The sequence below is a fragment of the Lutjanus erythropterus genome, chromosome 18 (genome assembly GCF_056507025.1).
Source record: "Lutjanus erythropterus isolate fLutEry1 chromosome 18, fLutEry1.hap2, whole genome shotgun sequence".
Lineage (NCBI taxonomy): Eukaryota > Metazoa > Chordata > Actinopteri > Lutjaniformes > Lutjanidae > Lutjanus > Lutjanus erythropterus.
In genome coordinates, this window is record NC_139334.1 from 33,499,958 (window position 1) to 33,522,310 (window position 22,353).

The 22,353-nt window shown below is 38.9% G+C and overlaps 1 protein-coding gene across 1 annotated transcript in view; it reads left to right on the plus strand.

Annotated features, from left to right (window-relative positions):
* The window catches only part of LOC146311340 (neurexin-3a-like), a 152,880-nt gene extending 139,363 nt beyond the window's left edge, over positions 1-13,517 (plus strand). Inside the window, exon 20 of the mRNA XM_084743001.1 lies at positions 10,745-13,517. Coding sequence (XP_084599127.1) covers positions 10,745-11,685 — 941 coding nt within the window. The 3' untranslated portion in view covers positions 11,686-13,517. The remainder of the gene's footprint in view (positions 1-10,744) is intronic.
* Positions 13,518-22,353: the final 8,836 nt, after the last annotated feature.

Genomic DNA, 22,353 nt, shown 5'->3' on the forward strand with positions numbered 1-22,353 from the left:
GACTTGGATCAAATCAAAAATCGCTTGGTTCAAATAAACTGCAGCTTCCACCTCCAACTGCCCTTTTTGGAGCACACTTTTCACTAGAGTCCTGCACTGGGTCAGATACCTGCGGGTACTCAACATGTGACACACAGTGTAAAGGGTAAAAAATATATTTACAGAAATTCCCTGGTAAAAATGATCTACTTACAGGTGGGCAGCAGGTGAAAATTATAAAATAACACAATACAGAAACTTGTTTTTTCCCTGGAGCAATCAGAAATGAAAATGATTGTTCAGTACTTTAAACATTTATATTCTAATAAAGAATTATCAAGCTGATAACTACGACTGATGACATGAAGGCAAATTAAGTCTGTTGAGAATAACAAATTGTTGACAACACAGGGTCTAGTCAGACATTTGAGAGGATTTTGGTGCGTTCAAAGATTGTGAGAACAATATTGTTAGGGGGTTGGCTGCTTATAAAAAGTTTCAAAATGTGTATGTTTTTGATAACCACAAGTGAGACTCGTCGTCACTACGGTAACACATCAACTACTACAAGAACACAGGTGCTGTGCCAAAACACAAACGTGACAAGTGTGTTTGTATGTTTAATTATGGTTCTGGGCGGGTGCAGATTCGACTTTGAGATAATTGCGGGTAACGGGTCAGTTCTGGTTCTCAGCTTTGCCAAGTGTTAAGCCACCATAACGTCACCCATCACTATTTTAAAGCCTTAAGTTTGGCATTAAGTCTGTTGCGTTTTTGGTTTTTCCTCCTCTCTCTCTCTCTCTCTCTCTCTCTCTCTCTCTCTCTCTATGTATTCTATGTATTTAACGAAAGTTACCTTATTTAGATGAGAGTGTGGAGCTGGTGGGTGACACACTAGGAGTGGTGCTTGGTTTAAGCTCGTCCATTCAGAGGAAAAATACAGCGGGTGCCTGGTCACAGTCTTTCTCATATTACAGCTAAGCAGTGCACCAAAATATGTTTTGGACAAGATTCGAAGTAATAAATAGACAATACAGTAACAAGATCTTGATTCATATTTGATCAACTCTGTTTTGAAAGCCCTGTGCGTTGCGCTGGACAGACTCATGGAGAATGACCTGTCAATCATACGCTAGCTCCACCCTAAAACATACCCTTTACTCTAAATGTGACCATAATTTACAACCGATTGAGACCATAAACTCATCAGGAAACTGTTTTCTGAGGTCAGACATGAAGTGAGATTAGGCTCATTTTGCCATAAAATTGCATACAATCTGACTTTTATTTCTTGGCAAACAGTGGAGCTGCCCCCTGCTGGCCATTAGAAAGAATGCAGGTTTATGGAACATCAGGATTGGCTTCACTTTTAAACCCAGAGGCTCCATCCACTATTTAACAGACCGTCTAAGGTGACAGCATGTTATGGATATCAGCTTTAAGCTTGTCTTTTGACTCTTTATCATACTTGAATCCAGAATAAATTGCATTTCACATAAAGTACAAGACAAAATATTATTGATATATGTTTTGTGTTTTGATTTCTTTCCTCTTCCCCACTGCTATTAGTTAATCTTGAGCTGTGTCCCAATTGCATACTACTACAGTTTTTTGTTGTTTTTTATTTACTTATTTATTGGGTTGGGTTGGGGGGTATGTAGTGCACTTACACTGGAAAAGTGACAAAATGTATACTCAAACATGTCAGTTTGCATATTTAATAGTGATTGTGGTGATAATTTTTACAATTGTGTCACAATAGAAAGAGAATTGGCTGTAGCGTTACACTTAAAAGTTGCAGTTTGACTGACGTCTGTCTGCACACATGTTGCATCATGAGTATCACATGTTGTTTCTTGCCAGTACAAACTGTTACATGAATGAATTAACATAGTAAGGGATTGGGACACAGTGTCCGTCTCCTATTTTTCTAACATTGGTCAGTCTTACCTGCCCCCCAGTTTGCTGTGTTGTTTCTTTTCTACTTTCCCTAAATGCAACTTACTTTAAGCATGCATCAACATCCTGCAGTACGACTAAAACAAAACCAAAAGAAGTAATAAAAATAACCCATTCTCAGCCAGTACCGTCTCTCTCTGATGTACACCCAGACTGCACGGCCGCTTCATGTTTAAAGACTAACATTACAGATAGATTTGTCATCCAGAAACACATGAGAGAGGAGCCCGTCCTCCAGTCGAGTGCCTCTCTCAGCAGTGTCTGTTTTCTATTGTGTGCATCTGGTTGCAGTGTGTGCAAAATTTTAAATGGCTTTGTTCTTTCATCTTAACATTTCTCATTTGATAGTTTTGACTGGTCATAGTTTTTGTATTTATCCAATTGATCACTGGCATTTTGGTTCTGATTATGGTTTTTGGCTTATTAAGTATGTTTGGTTTGTTTTTTTGTCAATCAGATAATCTTTAGATCACAGTGTGAAATATTTTTTGATATAATTTGACTTTTTGGGATTTGGAACTACTTCAGTGACTAACTTGCGGGATTTATTTCCCACAGCTTGCTTTCCTGACAAATATCGAATTAAAAAAAAAAAAAGTTCAAAACAGCAACAGTTGCACAATCAGCTTCACTTCCGGCGTTTTGTAAAAGTATGCCCAAGCCCACAAATTAGTAGGTGGAGCAGTTCCAGATCCACTTCTCACATATCTTCCATTTTTCAGATTTTTTTAAATCTATTTTGACAAAACAAATTAATCTATGCTGAATAATATTTTGACTGTAAGACAAAAAACAAATGAATTGCATGGCTAAGAAGTTGCAGTTTAGGGTTTGTCAGACTTGTCAGTGTTAGAGTTCTTCTGTTCTTTTCTGTAGATGGGCATGTATATTGCTCATTGTTTGTATATCCCCATCCCTTCCTTACAGCCAAAAGCTCTAATGCCGCCCGACCGCTTCGTACTGCCTTTACATGGACATGGCAACTGACTTACACTGTCACCCTCATCACCCTCATTTCCTATGTAGTATGTTCATAGGTCCCACCCCTTCTTCACCTTCTCCCTTGTCTTTAGAGATATTAAAATATAAAGTCATCCATCCATTCTACACTAAAGAACAAATGACAATTTAAGCAAAAAACTGTAACATGAATAGATTTTAGATACTATTGAAGTCTATTGCAATGGAAAAAAAATGTAGATACACATTTTTTTGTAAAAACAAATTATTTACCAGGAAAAAACAAAACATAAAAAAACAGAATTATGGTGTTTATTTTTTATGTTATGTGGTGTGGATGTATGTGTTGTTGCCTCCCTGTACCGTCGTGTTATAAGATAGAACACAATCTATGGATAAAAATGATCTTTAACGGTACCAAGTGGCTATCCAACATTCTTACACAACTTTTCCTTTGTAAATTCTTTTCTTCATGCCTAAATCATGCGGGCAATTTGTTGATGTAAGTTGACACTTTACAGTATGTATATCACTCTCTTGGAATGTTTTTTTTAAAGATGCAGTTTGTAAAAGAAAAGTTTATTCTTGTGTATGTCATACTAAAAACAAAGCGGCTAATGAACATGGTGTTACATGTAGCAAGATGAGCAATTTCACACCACTGAACTGTTGAATTTCTAGGAAACACCAATAATTTGATAGCAGGTTGGTAAGTGTCAAGCGTCAGTTAAACTTTAGTCCAACAAGTTATTGATTACCAGAGGTGTGGGCTCAAGTCACATGACTTGCAGTCAAAAATAAGGCACAAATCTGATGACTTAAGACTTGACTTTACAAAATCAAAAAAGGCTTGGACTTTACACCAGTGACTTGTGTCTTGAGTCTTTTGAAACACTTGATACCTCCCCCCAAGTCCAAAGATGAAAATGTCTGTTCTTTAAAAAGGCTTTACATGCAGCACTTAGCCCAGGGCTAAAAGCATTCTTAGAACCTTCTTGGCCCCAGGCTAAGAAAGCTTTCACACTGGCACATTTCAAAGTGGATTAACCCCAACTTTAACCTAGGGCCTGCCGGATCTGTTGGGAGCAGGGTCCGCCCCAAGTGTGCAGGGTTATCCACTAAAAAAGAACTAAACCTAGGGCTAAAAGGTGCCAGTGTGAAACGAGGCTAAAGGCTGTTACAGAAAAGTTATGCAACAGTCTTTTGGCTTGGTATCCTTGATACCTCCACCCAAACCCAAAGATTAAAAAGTCTGTTATTAGGGCTTAGGGCCTAGGGCTTGCTGTACCTGCTCTGCGTTAGCCCCGAGTTTGTGGGGTTATCTCCTATAAAAGGACTAAACCCAAAGGTGTGCTAAAAGGTGCCATGGTGAAACAGGGCTAAAGACTGTTACAGAGAAGTTAGACAGCATTCTAAATGTTAAAGTTGCCGTTCCTATGGACGTTTAATCAGGGCTTATTAAAGTGCAGTATGAAATGTATAGCCCTGGACGTAAGTTAACAATGGGTTATAAATCTGTGTGAAAAGGGGTTAAGTAATCAAGTCTTAGCCCAGGGCTTAGTCAACCCAAATTGCACTGCACTCACATGTAACATGCCTCCTTCCCTGTAGTACATACCAAACCCACCCTTCCAATCTGGCGGTCTGTTTAAACTGTTAAAACCTCCCAATCTCTAACAATGTTCTGCTCCTGCAATAAACATTCTTAAACGTGAGTTGTGTGACTGAACTAACGTTGCATTACTGAGCTCTGTTTGGGAAAAAATGATACCAAAGATCATTTTGTTTGCGTACGAAAACTGTGGTCAACAAAAAACAAATTGAAATATGCAAAATGTGCTTCCATTTTTGTTTGACATTTGAAGTTGCACAAAAAAAGGTGAGCCAAGGCTCTGTTGTTAGAATGGCATTACATTTGGTGACAAGGGCATTATGACATGTTTAGGACTCTAAACTCAAAGTTTAGGAGTTGGGACTTGACTTGGGACTTATCCGTGTTGACTGGAGACTTGGACTTTTAACTTGTAAGTCTTGGCTTGTGACTTTGACTTGAGCGTTTTGACTTGGAACTTATTTATTTACGGAATCAACCAATATTAATGCTATTCATTGAAACTGACACTTAGTACCCCACATCCACTTTTTTGGAACCAATAAGACAGCATCCAGTCAAGTCACAGGAGAAAAAAGTGAAAAATATATGTTACTAAGCTCCAGATGTAATGAAAAGACACCAAAGATTATTTCATTTACATACAAAAACTATGCAGTCGTCAACAAAAATTGAGGAGGAGTAGCAATGTCCTCCAACTTCGTTCGACGTCTGAAGTTGCACAAAGAACGGTGAGTTGAGGGTAGGACTGGGTATTCAAAAAAATTAAGATATCAGTATCAATGCAAGTACAAGGGTGCTGGTGATACCGAGTGATACTGATACCAATGCAGTACTTCATTCAGTACCATATTTTTAAGGTTCTTCTTCATGAGAAAAGCTTGTGGTAATTGGCTGCGAGCAAGAACATATTAATATTCTTTTTATTTTCAGAACTGAATGCAGGTATCGTCTGACGGGAAGTCTCAATACTATTTGCTACTTGGTTGTTTCAAAGGATATCTTACGGGTTTTGAGTAGTGATGCACAGCCCTAGTCGAGGGTCTGTTGTTAGCATTATATTTGGTGAAGAATGCTTTATGACTTGTTTAGGACTGGAAAATCAAAGTTTAGGACTCAGGACTTGCTCATCTTGACTTGGAAATTGACTTGGGACTTGAGTGCAAACATTTGAGACTTACTTGTGACCTAGTCCCACCTCTGTAACCAATGATTAGTCCTCCTCACTGGGCTTCCGAAGCTTTCAGCTTTCTGTGCATTAAACTAATTTCTTTGCTATTGAGCCACGGATGCTACAGTTGCACAATCTACAAACTAGCTCTCACTTATACTCCTATATATATATATATATATAATGCAATAAATGATTTCTTCCAAGGACACTTAACTGGTTGACGAGAACATTTTCATCAACTACATATAGGCTGAATAACTAGTAAGCGTTTAAATTCAATTAAAAAAGGCTGACATGACCACTTAAGCGTAGTTTTGATAAAGCACATTTTACAAGATGAAATATTATAAGAAATTAAACAGTTACAGTAAGCTGCAAAACCAACTACTGTGCCAATATTTTGTAATATACAAAAATAATAAATAATATAAAATAAGAATAGGAAGCTAAACAAAACTGATATTGGATATAATATTCAGTAATACTCTATAAGACACAATGCTACATGTACCACCTGTAAGAAATATTTGCTTCATCAGAGACATGATCAAATGTCTGTTTGAAGCAGCACTTATCTTAACGCTTGCAAACTGCATCTCTTATCAAGCTGTGAACATTGATAACTGAATGAGTCTTTAATAGTGTTTGACTGTTTGAAATGATAGAATAAAATGGCCTTTGTTTGATCTACACAGTTGTGTGCTTGTGAATGTATATGTTGGTGTTTGTGATGACTTGTGAGTTTTGCTTTAACTGATATATAATTCAGGATGTGCATCAAAGATTCAGTATGCACATGCTTGATGGTGATGGGTTCTTGTTATGTCAATGGCACTTTGAATGTTCACTCCAATGATACCTGCTTGAGATAACATTTCTGTGATAAGTAAATCAAACTTTTTTTTTTGGTACAACTCTTTGCGCTTTATGAGCTGTTTATCCCCTGTCTTGAGAGGGATGATGCAGATGTAACAGAAGGAAACTATTTGCATTTCCTAATTTGTTGTCCAACACTTCATACAGACTGAAAGGCACAGACAGACCAACATAATTACAGAGTTAGACATGTGGTAATGTTAAGTATTTTGTTGTTTGTTGAATTGCTGTGTTGGGTAAGTCCTGCTCTGTAAAAGCCCATTCCAACAACTTTAAAGCAGCCACATCACCGCACCAAATCCTCCATTTTTAACAAATACAGAAAAGACAGTGACAATTCATTAACTGTGGTTCCATCAACATTTTTTTGTGAGCAGAAAAGGTTGATGGACAAATCAAAAATCAAAACAACTTCTTCAATGTTGCAAAAAAAGTTGCTATGTCATCGTCATCTTTTTCGAAAAAGAGCTGATGGGCTTAATGGGAGATGGAAACACTTTCCAAATAAGTTCTGAGGTAGCAAAGATTTGTTTTCTACTTTTTTTTTTTCACTTTATAAGGTTCGGCTGGCACTCTTTAAATTACTTGTTGAGCCATCTTCATCTGCAATAGAATAATGATTTTCCCACTGGCACCACCTACTGCTTATCTTACTGACCTAACTAATAATCACAAAGTGGTAGCGGATGGAAATGAGCATTCCTTCCCTTTTTTTTTTTGCTGATTTTCTTGAAATTTGGTTAATGTGCAAGACATCTTGATGGAAACACAGCTATTGTTCAATAAGCAGCAAGTCAACTGTATTTACTGACCACCAGCCTGCTGGCTTCTCACCCCTGTCCCATCCCACTCCTACAAAAATACTCCCAATCCCATGACAGAGTCATCCCAGAAGAATGGCTTCTGTCCCAGCCCAATCCCATCAATCCACAGTCAAGTGCCTGCAAAAAAAGTGACCTATTACTATTATGATTCTGGCTCCTGTTGACTTTTTTCCTGTCCCATCCCAGTGAAATTGACTTCCATCCTGCGGGAATCCCATGGGAATCCAGTGTCACAGAGTATTCCCCCCAAAAAATGTCTCTACTCTGCCACTCTGCCACAGTGACAACACACAGTGAGACAAATGGAGGACCAATATTTGGAAAAAGTTTTCAAGAAATGACTGTGCATGCTACACTAATATGTGCAAGGTTTTACACCTCAGTATTTAATTTTTTGTCAATTGTTGGCTGTTAGAAAGACCCGACAGATATTGTTGTATTGTGTAGAGCAGTTTGACTAACTGCTCCTTCAGTAAGAAGTTATAGGCAAACTACAAAATGAAGCTTTGAAATGCACATTGGATGAAAGTTCATAACATGACATCTTTGACTCAGGCCAGTGTTTCACACAGAGTGAACATTCAGGTAACTTTGCTCTGCCATTGACATTGATTAATCTTAAAATTCAAGTTATAGTTTTTTACAGCTTTTTCTTGGTCACAGAGCTACTCTCAGGAAAGAATCATGGTCACTTTTCCAAAAAAAAGTCAATCGGCCATTAAGAATATCTCATCAAGAATAAGTACAGTGAAACCCAGTGAAAAAGCAAAAGACAAAAAGCAGGTTCCTAATGCCATTAAATGCTGGATGACAGCATAATGACACTAAGATGATCAGTGTTCCCTGTAGGGTGAAAAAACATCTCCAGAATCCATTTAGTTATCTGGTCTGTTTGACTTTCCATTATATTGTATGCCTTGATCATGAGTATGTGAAAAGCAACCGGGCTTCTCTGATCTGACTTCATACAGTATGTAGTAATTAACTAACTAATATGCGCAACTAACTTGAACTCTAGGTCATAATATGCATTTTCTTCTGATGTTTAGTTCCCACTAATGGTTTGCACATGGCAAAAAGGAGAGTTGACTTTATATAGAATTATCTGGCTGCTTGATTATTCTATTGACAAACTGCCTGGAATGTGCACAAAATTTAATACCAGTCCTGCTTCAATAACATGTCAAGAAACTATTGACTTGCATCCAAATTTTATGATTGAGGTGTGTTCTAATTTTTTTTCTTATTCAGTTTTTATAGAGTTCTACCTTTACTATTCAAGGTGGTTACATGACCAAAGTGTTCCCAAGTTTTTGAAGAGATCATTTTCACCTCCAGAACAGCTCTGCACCTGAGAAATATTTGTAGAACTATAACTACAATTTTCTATATTAGCATGGATTAGCAAAGCCCTTTCTCATTCACAGGTCATCAAATACTGATGTGGTTACGGCCCTTGGTGTCTCATACAAATGCACATGGTATGCTATAGCTTCTGTAGGATATGTATCAGGTTTTCTGGTAACTTCAATGAAAACCCATCCATGATGTAGTAACAGCCCCTCCACAAGTCTTTTTTGGGTGATTGTTGCAGCCAAATTTACAGCCAAGCTTGATGTTACAGCAGCTTTTCCAAAACAAAACAATGCATGTGAGGAAGTGAAAATTGCAAAAAAGCTGATATTTGTAGTACATGTAATAGAAAATATGTTACGTAAATATACAATTTTAAAAAGTAGTATATTTATGTATTATATTTGTATGCAAGGAAAAACAAAAACTGCACTCTACTGCTGTGTTCAAATAACCTGTGACAAAGTTAAAAAGTAAAAAAAAGACGCACATATGCGATTGGTATGGGATTGGTTGAATTTATGTGAATTATTGTGATCACAACCTCTTGGGGGCACTGGTATAAATGGCGAGAAGGTCTGCGTATGGAGGAGGTGGGGTGATTGACCTTGAGTCACAGGACTTTAACCCAAGAAGGTTGGGGTTCATGTCCTGTGTGAAAAACCAAAAGTCAGTGTTACCTAAACTTTTAAGTTACTTAACATCATGTGGCTTACTTCCATTATGTCATGTAACATACAGAACATAATGTATTTATTTTAACCCAAACCATGATCTTTTTCTTAACCTAACCAAGCAGTTCTGTTGCTTAAACTTGACCAACCTGCCACAGTTAAAAAGGCTTTCTGGCAGCGTTTTATGCAGATACCAAAGGTTACCTTGTGCATCGGTCTGAGATGTCGAGGGGCATGACAAAAACGTCAGTATTTGGCTACCTGGGATGAAAATGGGTTGAAAAACAAGAGGTCTAATATTCTTGGAGAGCCATTAAGCGGTGACACTGCTGTCAATGTTTCTATTATGATAGAAATCTGTGGTCTGCACAATCTTTATAGAGAGGCAAAGTTATGCCCCCAGAGACCTTACTTTGGTAAATATATGGACCGAAGTCTACGGCTAGAAACAAATTATTTATTGATTATGTTTGAATTGTGCCACAAATTACATATTTGATGTTTGTTAATTTAAAACATAATTTTGCAAGTCAAAAAAGTCTCAGTTTGTAGTTTAGTTTTGCGTGAAACTGCTCAGTGAGCTACATCTGTTGTCTCGCTGCCCCTCGTAACATTATCTTACCTGAAGTGTTTTATCCAGCAACTCCTGGTCCTTTCATCAGCCGCAGAAAAGGTTACTACATCCTGGTGCGAAAGCACACAGGCATCATAGCTTTGCTAACGTTTTTGGAGGGAAAAAATCGTGACAGCTGGGTTTGTTGTCTTTCTAAATATGTATCGTCACAGTCTGATACATTGACAGTTTTATGACAAACTGTGACTGTCTTGACTTGTTAAATTATTATTTAAAATGACAAACATCATCTCTGTAACTCATAGCACAATTCCAACAATCGCCAGTGTTTCGTACAGTTCGTACAATCGTACAATTTTTACACATTTTTTGCAAAGTATGGTCCAATGGTGGTCCACCAGAAGGGGTGTGACTTTGCCTCTCTGTTATTTCCAAATAAATGTTTCTGTAAGTGCTATGAAATTATGTTTTATGATAATCAGAGAGAACTATATAAACCTGAGTAAACTGAATTTAAAGCAAACTTTGCTTGATTTTTCTGGCTCATCCTTGCACACCTCTTAAGCCTTTTAGAATTTTTTTTATCAGAAACAAGCCAATTTTCTTTTAAATTGCTTGTATCTGGGTTTAGCAATGAGTTTATTTTCATGCATTCTGATTTAGTTGTTGCTGCACTGGTCTCCTGTCCAGATGTAGCTATTTAGTTCATTTCCCAAATGCTGCTCTCTAACACGACTACCTGTCTGTCTCTAATCCCAGGAGCTGAGTTAGTCATCCCAGTACTTGAGGATCCATTAGCGCACCCCTCTGTAGCTCCTCGTGCACCCTTCATTCCCACTCCCTCAACCCACCACCCACTCCTCACCATTATTGAGACCACCAAAGAGTCCCTGTCCACGGCCACTGAGGCGGGGGTACCTTGCTTGTCGGACCGAGGCAGCGATGATTGTGATGATGATGGCTTGGTGATATCGGGGTATGGCTCTGGGGAAGCGTTCAAGTCTAACCTGCCCCCTACTGATGATGAAGATTTTTACACGACCTTCTCCTTGGTAACAGATAAGACCTTGTCCACGTCAGCCTTTGAAGGTGGCTACAAAGCTCATGCACCCAAGACTTTTAGACCTAACAAACCTTCAATCTCCAGACGCGGTAGGGCTACCACTACCGCCATACCACTAACCGCCGACCAGAGCCGCACCACCGCCACCTCTGCCTCCACCGCAACCCTCCACAATGCTCCGGCCAAACAGCCGGCCGGCAAAATGAATAACCGCGAGCTAAAACCCCAGCCCGACCTAGTGTTGCTTCCATTGCCCACATCCTTTGAGGTAGACAGCACCAAGCTGAGGGGCCCATTAATAACCTCCCCAATGTTCCGTAATATACCCACAGCACTCCCCACAGAGCCGGGCGTCAGGCGAGTTCCAGGGCCCTCGGAAGTGGTCCGTGAATCTAGCAGCACCACCGGGATGGTCATCGGAATAGTGGCGGCCGCTGCCCTGTGCATCCTCATCCTCCTGTACGCCATGTATAAGTACAGGAACAGGGATGAAGGCTCCTACCAGGTGGACGAGAGCAGGAACTACATAACCAACTCAGCAGTGCAGAGCAATGGCGCTGTCATGAAGGACAAACAGCAGAGCTTGAAAGGCAGCAACAAGAAACAGAAAAATAAGGATAAGGAGTATTATGTGTGACTGTGAGACTTTCGTGAACACGAGAGAGTGAAGAAAGAAAGCACTAAAAGAACATTTACAGTTTCCTTGTGAGGAGCTATGACAAATGATGGTATAACGTGGAACTTGAATAATCCTATACTGTGCTGAGTAGTTGAACTGATGATATGTACTGTAATATAAAGCACACTTACTATTGTAAGCATACCGACAAGGCTAAATAGCAACTTTAGAGACCTAACTCTTCTATCTGGTCAGAGACGTTATCAGTATAGAAATATTTCACAGCTACATCATTCTCCTAAGTGACTTTTAGAGCTATGTGATCCTTGGCATTGAACAAAAAACTTTTTTGTAAAATTGTTAATTACAAAAGGCTCATAATCTTCTACATTTTCAGCATGTAAGCAACATGTAGTGCTTAACAAGAGGGGGTCAGGCACACCATCATTGTAAAACGAAAAAAAGGACTCTTGTTATATCAGAATATGACAGATTTTTATGGTTTATACATAATACAAGTGTGGTGTCTAACTTATTTTTGCTTTAAGCAAAAGAAACAAAAGAAAAATCAAGAAAAGAAAACTATTTCTGTGTATAAAATGATACCAAGTGTGCAAATTGCCATGGGCAGATCTCATAGAATCTGTCCGCTCTGGCATCTGATTCACCACAATTACTCTCATTGTATGACAGACGGAGTGACTCACTTTTGTGGAAAGAAGTGGCCGTTTCTCTTGGTGAAAAAGCAAGTGATTGTAAAATGCATGCCATCCTAATTCTACAGTAAAGTACAGTACAGTAAAAGTCCAGTATACAGTGTTCAACTTGGACCATGTTCTCTTTGATGCCAAACAATTCTTCATCATCAGATCAGAACTTAGCCCCCGTCCTCTTTTTGAACCCCTCGAAAATGTTTAACCATGGAAAAAACTATCTCTTAAAGAAAAAGGTCTATTATTGATGCACAGCCAGTGGTGGTTTTATCTTTTTTGCAAAACTGTATGTTGGTTCATTGCCTATCGTTCTCTTTTTTTAATGGAGGTGTCAGGAAACAAATGCAGTACTACAACACTGTTAACAAATGTGTATACAGAAATAAATCAAATGTTGAAAGTGTGAATTCTATCTGCTGTCACAGTCAACTGTGTCAAAAAACAAGAAATTTGTTTACATATTTTATTACATGCTAGCTGTTGTACTTTGTAGGTAGGAAATTGTACATATACCATGACAGTTGTAATTTTTAGTACCTCTATTGTACAGATTGAACATATGGTTTATCAGCGTATTTCATGACAAAATCTATTAACTGTTAATTTACATGGAGAAAAACTTTAATCAGAATGTGGAGAATCATATTGATATTTCATAAAGAATAAAAATGTATTGTTAGCCTAGAGATCTAACCAGAGATGTTTCTAAAGTTGCATGAATATTTAACTACTTGCAGTTGTCCAACAAATACAAGGTGCCCTTCCTTCTGTATCATGGCTTTTTTTGTTCTGGGTTACTTCTTTTCGAAAGAGAATAAAGTCAGAGTTATGACAAAGACAGAAAGACAAAGATGCTATAAGGGATGGAGGTTCAGAGTTTAAAAGAGCCAATATTGTGGTTTTTGGTTTATCTTCAAGTGGGACTGCTCACCTCAAATCATTGTCACCTCCTTATCATTAGTTGACAATATTTTACAGTCCATTTATGTTTCCATTATCTGCCACTTTCATTTACTGATGTGGAGCTGCAGTCTTTTTCTTGCCTGAAATTCATATTTTTGTGTTATAATTGTTACTTTTCATAACCTTTTTTTCATCAGTTTGATAACAAATAAAATTTTCTTTTTTTCTCTGAAATTATATTGTAGTCCTTGGATAAATCCAATTATGCAATTATTAACAGAAATACGTTACCACTTTAAAGGGATAGTTCGGATTTTTAGAATGTGGTTGCATGGAGAAGTTATTCATAGTCAAGTGTGTTACCTACAGTAGATGGCGGTCAGTTTGGAGAGGCAACATGAGTACTTGTGTAAGAAGCTAAGCAAAATATTGCTGTGGACAGGATCGGCAGCAAAACGTATTTTATTCACATAAAAAAATCACTATCAATTAAGTATATCTGTATGCTACATTTGGAAAATTTTCACAGGTTTACCTTGCTGTTAACCTTGCAGCCTTTCTGGGTGGGAAACTGATTATATGTAAGCCAAATAATATTCTCCAAAGCCAACAGATTTCTTTGGCAAAACCAGTAATTTTACCTTGCATAACACCTGACTTTGTGGTCTACCAGTGCCTCAACTGATTAGTTTGTTTGAAGTTGCATAACACAAACATACTAACTAACTGAGACAGCAACATGTTTCTATGTTCTGAGGTAAAATGACTAGTTTTGCCTGTGGAGTCTACGTGCCTTGCAGAGAGCGGTGATTGGCATATATATAACATCGGTTAACTGACTGTTGCTGTTGGAAAAGGATGTAAAGCTGTGACCTTTTTTTAGGTGTCTGAAATTTGTTTTTCTGCTAACCCTTTCCACAGCAGCACCTTAGCTTCCACAGATGTGTGAAAATAGATAGTAAGTATATGCAAAGATGGCATCCATCAGTCACATGAAAGTTGTTCACCTGGCACATAAACCACTGAATATTAGTGTTAGTGTTTCCCCTTGAACCTTGCCAGTGAGTTCCCGCTTGGCCCAAACACTTAACATTATGATGAAGTCTCTGATTCTTAAATTGCTTGTTTCTACTTGAGAAACATGTTACAATTATAAAACCCTCATAGATCAAAGTTCTGCATACTGTTTGGACCGGTGGGTAATTTTTCGCTGCAATACTGCGAGTGGCCACCAGGGAAAACTGAGGCTGAGTTACAATGCCCTGTCTAGTTCTAAGCCTATGTTAGCTTCCTACACTGATACTCCTGCTGCCTCTCCAAACTGGGGCATGTCAAGTGCCATCTACTGTTGGTAATACAATGGTTACGGATAAATACCTCATACAACTCTACTTCAAAAAAATACAAACTATCCCTGAAATATTTGCCCTTATTTGCAGCACAGAATTTAGACTCTAGATACGAGGCAGGTTTTAAGTCCCTGAAAACTTGGTTTCAAATAATTATTTTTCTATGACATTCAATATTATATTGTATGGGAGTGGTGTGATTTCTTTCTTCTACAGTGGCTTGGCAACATGAGCAAACAACAACACAGCTGTTGCCGGATTTGTACTCAAATGTTGCGAAATTCTGGTTGGTGCATGAAAGTAGGGAGAAAACTTTGTCTTTGTGAAGGACCCCATAGCTCATTGTGAGGAGCTGTTTGAGAAAATAGGTTTTGGGGGACCTTTAAAAGATGAGCTTGAATACTGGTAAAAATCAGTAAGTAGTTCTGTGTTCACATTTCTCTCAGACTGAACAATAAGGCAAGAAGCTCCGCTGAGAATATCCATCTTTGAGAATGTAATGTACATCAGCCAATCACAAAATAAAACAAAATAAAAGAACCAGCCATTCATTTATTTTCTGATACTTACCAAGATCCAGGTTTTACTGGGAAGAGGAAAGATGGAAGCATCTGCGTCACGTTCCAGCTCCACCAGACGTCAGTCTGTTCTTTGGCAGACAGATTTTCAATATGGTTTATGCTGTTGCATTCACATGGATTAAGGCAGCTGGTAGACGGCAAAGCATTCAATTCAGTGGATGATGGTAAAATTAGGTGAGGCAGACAATACCGGCCGGATAATACTTAAAACATGTTTCCACTTCAGGATCTTTCCCCAAGGGACAAGGAATCTTTAGACAAACTCAATGCTTTTCCACTGTAGGGCCCAGGGTCTAAATTAAGTTCCAGGGACAATATTGCCTCTCAAAAAAAAAAATACTGGAACTTTAAGAGGTTGGGCTAACAGTGCTGGACATTTCTGATTGGTCAGGTAAAAAAAAATCTGCTGTTGCTGACCAGTTTGTTTTTTGGTCCTTCAACATATCACTACAAAATTGGACTGATGACCAAGTCCAGGGCTTATTGAGCATTTATGCTAAGGATGACGTCCAGAAGTAATCGGAAATGGCAACATCATCTTTGTATTGTCACAAAAATGGCACGTGTAAACATATGTTACTGTTTAATTCTTGAGTGTATTATATCCTTATTATTAAGGAGTAACAGACAACAACAGACTGAAGGAATCTCTTTGTTCCTTGAAAAATAGTTCCTGGTACTTGGATGGAAACACCGTTTTAGACTACTACTACTTACTAGAATAATTACATAAAATAACATGTTAAAAAAAATTTCTTTAATAGATTTTATTCTGTTCTTTGTAAACAATATAATGTCATCATAGGAACACATCGTCATCCAACATATCATGTTTTGCTGTCCTGCCTTTCTGTCTGTTTGTTTTTCCCGTGCCGTCCAGGAAATGCATCTTTGAACTTTAGCAACAGAATAAGTTGATAATAACCAATAACCAAAAAGTATGTTATGTATGTATGTTAGTAAAGTATGTTACGTAAGTCACGTGGTGCAAATAATTCAACGTTAAACAAGTAGCTAATGTTGTGAGACAGCAGCAGTTTAGTAAGGTTCAGTAAAAGACTGTGGTTTGAGTTAAAAATAATATGTTAGGTATGAAAGGTGATGGAGGTGATGTAACAGAGGTCATATATGTAATGTAGGTACCTTAAAACTTTAAATACTGTAAGTCAACATTTACCTTTGGTTTCACACGAGGCGTGAATCATGGTCTGTTCGGTGAAAAGAGTTCATTTTAATTATTTTTTTTATTTTTGGACCCATCTGTCCACCCCAACCACCTCCTACTACAAACTTTCTCACACTTGCCCCCTTCCCTCCGCTTGCCTCCCGTCATAATTACTACTGCCTGACAATAAAGGTAAATAAGTGTCGTAATAAAGTGCTCTTGCAAATGACCTATAGGGTTGTTTTTCAGGCAGACTGGGCCAGAAGGTGTTGTCCATCTGCCAACCGCCTGAAACCATGTGAATGCATGCATCAGTGTGGGAACAGATAAAATTGCTGTGCACACTCGGGACTCCCTAAAAATTTGGTATTCTCCTGGATGGGCGTGGCTTTGGTTAATAAACAGCTTTTTAGGTTATGGTTTTGTTAGTTTATCCAGGAAGTGACGAGAAGTGAGTCGCCAAGAACGCACATCGGGCACACAGCACTCTGTGTGATGCTGGACATAAGGCACTGCCCTGAAATACCAAGTTTTAGGGAGCCCTGTACACACTCACAAAGAAATCGTGATCATAGGCCGACCCCCAATTGTTTTTTCTTCAAATGTATCTCAAGTCACGTGATCTAAGTTAGTATGGAATTACGATTAGGTGAAAGCACATGGTTGTGTAAAGTGGAGCTCTATGGAGCCAGGACACCAGGTTTAAATTTTGGCATTTGAAAATAAAACCTGAACTGAAAAAAGAAACAATGTCATGAAACACGTGCTGGAAAAAGTTGCACAAGGATTAAAACAAGTATCAGCATTAAAGGACCAGTGTGTCAGATTTAGTGGCATCTAGTGGTGAGTTTGCACATTGCAAACCTAATCTGCCTGTGCCTAGAGCCAGTGTTTGGTTTGTCCATTTTGGGCTACTGTAGCAACATAGTGATGCAACATGGCAGACTCAAGTGAAGAGGATCTGCTCCCTCTTTAGATAGAAACGGCTCACGCTATGGTAACAAAAATGCAATATTTTTTTTTTTCAGGAGGAAATTTTCTCTAATAAAAACATACTTATCCACTGGACCTTTAAAAAAGGTAACAGGCATTCAAACTTGTATTTTGATTTTTTTTATTCTCAGGTATTTTCTTCATGCCTGTCTTTTTTCTGTGACAATTATTTTTATTTTTCCAGTGTCGGTAGATTTCAGTTTCTTTCTTTCTGTCACAGTTTGGTAAGGTGAGTGTAATTTACATCTGCATACCAAGGAGAGGATGTCACTCTCCTGGACCCGATGTCAGCTCTGAAGCCTCCGACATGACCTCACACCTACCGTAGCATGCAACAGCGGCTTCCACAAGTTCACCTGAAACTCTCAATACACAATTATGTTAAGTCTGTGTCTCTCTGCTGATGCTTTTCCTTCCAAAATAACCGGGTTGGGTTAAAGTTAACTTCTACTGATGTTACGCTGGGGCCTGTATTACAAAGCGGGATTTGTGGTTAGCGAGTAACTTTCAGGATTAACTCAGGGTTTTCAGTGCTATGATGGTGCTTCACTTCTTACCAATGGTAACTTACACTGAACATGTAACCTGCTCCAGAACAGCACAGAGGTGGAAAATGTGTTATTACTTTGTGCTTTTATATACTGATTTCATCCGACATCACAGACAGGTTGAAGCACTAAAAGCCTACACTAATGACTGCTCTGAATTATATTTTTATATTTACTTTTTATTTGCTCCCAAGCCTATTTTATACTGCGCTCTTACAGACTGGTGCATTATCCTAAATGTATCCATATAAAGCAGAGGGTCGCACTCACATAAATGTAATTTAAAACATTTAATCAGCTGCCTGCAGATCAGACAACAGACAGATGATCAGTAAATATATTTAATCATATTTCTCTCCCAAGTAAGCCTGACAGCACAGGGTGCAGCTGACAGAATGAAGCTAAAACTGTCTCACACACCATAAGAAGACGTCTAAGCAGCGCATTAATTTAACTGAATACACACATGTAATTATAGTCAGATTTACTTGCACTCTAATGACGGAGCAGTGATATTTTAAAGCCCTGTGTGCAAGGTGTTTTTTCCCAGCAGGCACTTCATGAAAACACCCAGCTGAGAGCGCATGAGAGGCTTTGGAGAAACAGTGAGAGGACGATTAATTTACACCTTGAACTATTTTTAATGTGTGTGTTAATGTTACAGATATTTTAGTGTGTGTTTTCTTTCCTTACCATTTCAACTTATATTAAGTGTCTGAGGATCCTTAAATGCACTCTATGGAATAAATGTATTATTATAATTAGTCATACAGTTGGCAAATCTTTTTTTCTTTTGCCATCTGTTCTTCCTCCATGTGGCAGCTGTAGGACTGTTTCTTTTAGCCTAGATTATGATGATTATGCTCACCTTTTTCATTGTTATTTAGCTAATATTATAATTTGCTCTTCATTTGTGAAATATGCCAGTGTGTTGTCAGTTGTCTTGTCCATGATGCAACTGGTCAGATGCTAATTTATGTGAATGTGCTTGTGTGTAGTTTGACAAACCATGCAATGATTAACTGAGCTGATGACCAGCTTAGTGTTAGTGCTCATCCTTAATCGCCTTTGTTAGGTTTAGTGAGGCCAGATCACCAAAAGGCACCCTGGGTATGCTGAACCTGCTTCATAGTACAGGCCTCAGGTGAGGGAAAAATGAATCCTTCATTTGAAAATACCAACAGGGGATGATCAGAAGGAATCCAGTGGGTGGGTTGGCCGTGGGAAACCCTGGGATGAGAGCTGGCAGAGCGGCTGAGGCTGGTGATCCTGGAGGAAAGGAGAACTGGTGTCTCGCAGGCAAACAAACTCACAAAATAACTAGTCTAATAGATTGATAGCATTGGCAAACTGGGAGTGAAACTATGATCCTGCATTGACTAAACGGCAGAGCTGGGTTCTTGTAGAGTGTTGCTCCCTTGATGACCAGCAGGTGAGCTGATCTCTGATCAGGAGCAGATGTGGAGCAGAGCTGGGGGCCAGGAGAAGGAGGTGGTCGACTGGAAGTTTCTTAGCCACTGCCTGTATCATCCTTAAGACATGGAAATTCACACACCAAACGCCATGGCTAGTGCTTTCTTTCTTTTTAATGATTGATTTTATGACTGAACTTCAACAGTACATACACTTTACTTTCTTTGACCGTGAGAAAATTTAATGTTTTCACATCACAGATGAAGAAAGAAATTAAAATGTGAATCAACACTTCTAAATTGGTTTCAACTAACATATATATACATAACATACAGAAAACATTTGTTGTTTATGCATGGAAAGGGGGTAGTGAACTGCCTGTATGTCTTGCATGTGTTGTGCAGTACGTTGCCAGTCACTTTTGGAGGAATAGGAGAAGCAGAAGACATACTGACACGCAGAGCCTGTGGAGCAGTGACCAGGACAGGCACCTGTGAACTCACTGGACCCAGAGTAGAGCAGGGAAGAGGTGCTGCTGCTGCACCAGTTGAGGGCCCGAGGATGGGAGGGAGGGAATAGCATAAAAATAAATGTTCCTTACCTGCTGGTTGATGAGTGCCAGGGAGGGTTGGCTCCTCAGCTCCACTACACACTCTACCAAGCTGTTGCCCCTGTGGATGCCTGGTGGCGGCATGGTGGCAATAGCCTGGGACGACGCAGCGGCCTGAGAGGTTTCAGCAGGCAGACAGGAGGCAGCAGCCAGGGTGGACGCAGCAGGCTGCGAGGACACAGCGGTATGGCGTGTGGAGAACTGCAGCTTTTCTACCCCCTTTGCCCATGATTTCAATTTGGCTGAAATAATTTGCAGAACTTCTGTTCAGTTTTTGACAACCCAATCTTCATGGAGCTCTGTGCTGTTTCTGTCATGAAAACTTTGGAAGTGCATTTCTGAAACCCCCCCAGCACATCTTTGATTGAACACAATGTAAGTTTTGCAAGTTGAGCATAGTTCTGAGGCTCCTCCTTCAAGTTGCAAAAGGCACTTTGTGCAGAATTCTCTTTCTATAGGATCTGAACATCTTCAGCTGATGGCTTGTTGTACTTTGCATCACTAAGTGTGTTCAGGGCACTGTGAGACACCAGCTCAGACCACTTGGAGGTGTACAACTTCTTGAATATGTCAGGTGACCTGATCAGTTGTTCATCTTCTGCCATGAGTGCTCTTCAATGAATCATGAGTGAGTGATTTTCCTCAGTGTGTGTCCCAGTTTCAGTGTGAGGGTTGGTGTTACATGTGGGTGTTTTTCTTCATCAAAACCTGGAACTTTCTTTACTGCCCGCACAGCTCTCTGGAAATTCACAGGTACTGAGAAATCTGTGCATAGACATGACAAATGTCACACTTCTGAGCTTCTGACACATGTATTCATACTTTGAGACAGCATCAGTTGGTTTCAACCTATACGAAACAGATGCTCTAATAACATATGCACTCCCGCATACAGAGTACCGGTCAGCGTTGCATGTTGAGGATACATGTTGAGGATAAGAGGTCACAGGTTAGCTGATGAAGTGTGCCACAGATTCCAGATTCCAAACTTCAAATGTCACCAGTGCTTTAGAAAGGGATTCAATCAGTTTTACAAATTAATGGGATAAGAAAGCAGGGGAATAATAGAGAAATATGGTGATCTAAGCTACAATAAACTAATAACAGTATAAAAGTAACAGGCTAATTTAATGAATATCACATCACATTGCAACTCTTATGAGATATCGCACAGATATCAAACATTAAATGTAAAAAACGTGAAACTTGACTGGTACCTTTATGTTTGGTGTCATCAAAAATATTTTATGTGTAGGCATTTTGGAAAAGGCATAATTATTTTGCTGTAACATGTTGCACAATATCATGTATATTTAATGCAGCACTTCTGATCAAATGTTGACCTACAGATTTAATAACATGCAGGCCTCTTGGACACATACGAGACTATAAATATCAGTGAGGTGTGGTGGTGCTTCAGCTGCAGACTTTAAGGGCTGCTATGACTTTTGCAAGCCACCAGATGTCACTGTGTTTGCTGAGCTTGAAGCTTCAAAGCTTTGAATCTTTTTTGGCACAAAAAGAAAGAAAGCCCCAAAGCTTGATGAGGCTTCATCTGCCCATCAGTAAGTCTTTGTTATAAAAAGTTTTAAAAGTCTATTGGATGTCTATATTTGGGGGGTGGAGCTTTTTTTGTAGGATTCTCTGACTCATGCCTTCAGAAGTTAGATCAATGTTTGGACTTTGAGGACCCAGGTTTAATCCTTGGTTTGATTTTGAGACCTGTTTTCAAAGGAAATAGTAAAACACTCTAAGAAAGAGCTCGCCAGTGTCTCTGGTTAATTGGCTTAAGAAGTAAAAGCACCACTCAGTGGTTTTGAGGCCCCAGGTTTCATCAATACAACGGAAAGATTGAAAGGCTCTCAGAAAGAGGCTCGGGGTATCTATTCATTGGCTTAGGTAGATAGATCACTACTTCAAAGTTCGAGGACCCTGGTTTGATCCTTGGCTTAGTTTTGAGACCCGTTTCCAAAGGAAAGAGTGAAAAGCTCTAAGAAAGAGTCTTCATGTATCTCTGATTCATTAACTTATGAAGGCAGATCACTGTTTTTAAGTCCTGAGGAACCAGGTTCAGTCCTTGGGTTAGTTTTGAGCTGAAGTTGATGCAGAGAGACAGTTCAAGAGGATGACCTGCTGAGATTTAACTTCAACTCAGTGTTGGTTTGAATCCTGCTTGAGGACATGTTGTCTTTAAAGACACCAGCAGAGCAACGCCCCCTACAGGCTGCTCTGCTTCACTGTGTATGTCGTGGATATTAAAAAAGATTCAAGATTGATTTGTAATTTTTATTTTATTTTGAGTGCAAATTGAATATAAAACTTAGTATTCTGATTTTGTTTGCACCTGAATCATCAGTTATTTTTCCACTGTGCTGCCTTCAAAATCCCTAAAAATAAATATGAAAAAAAAA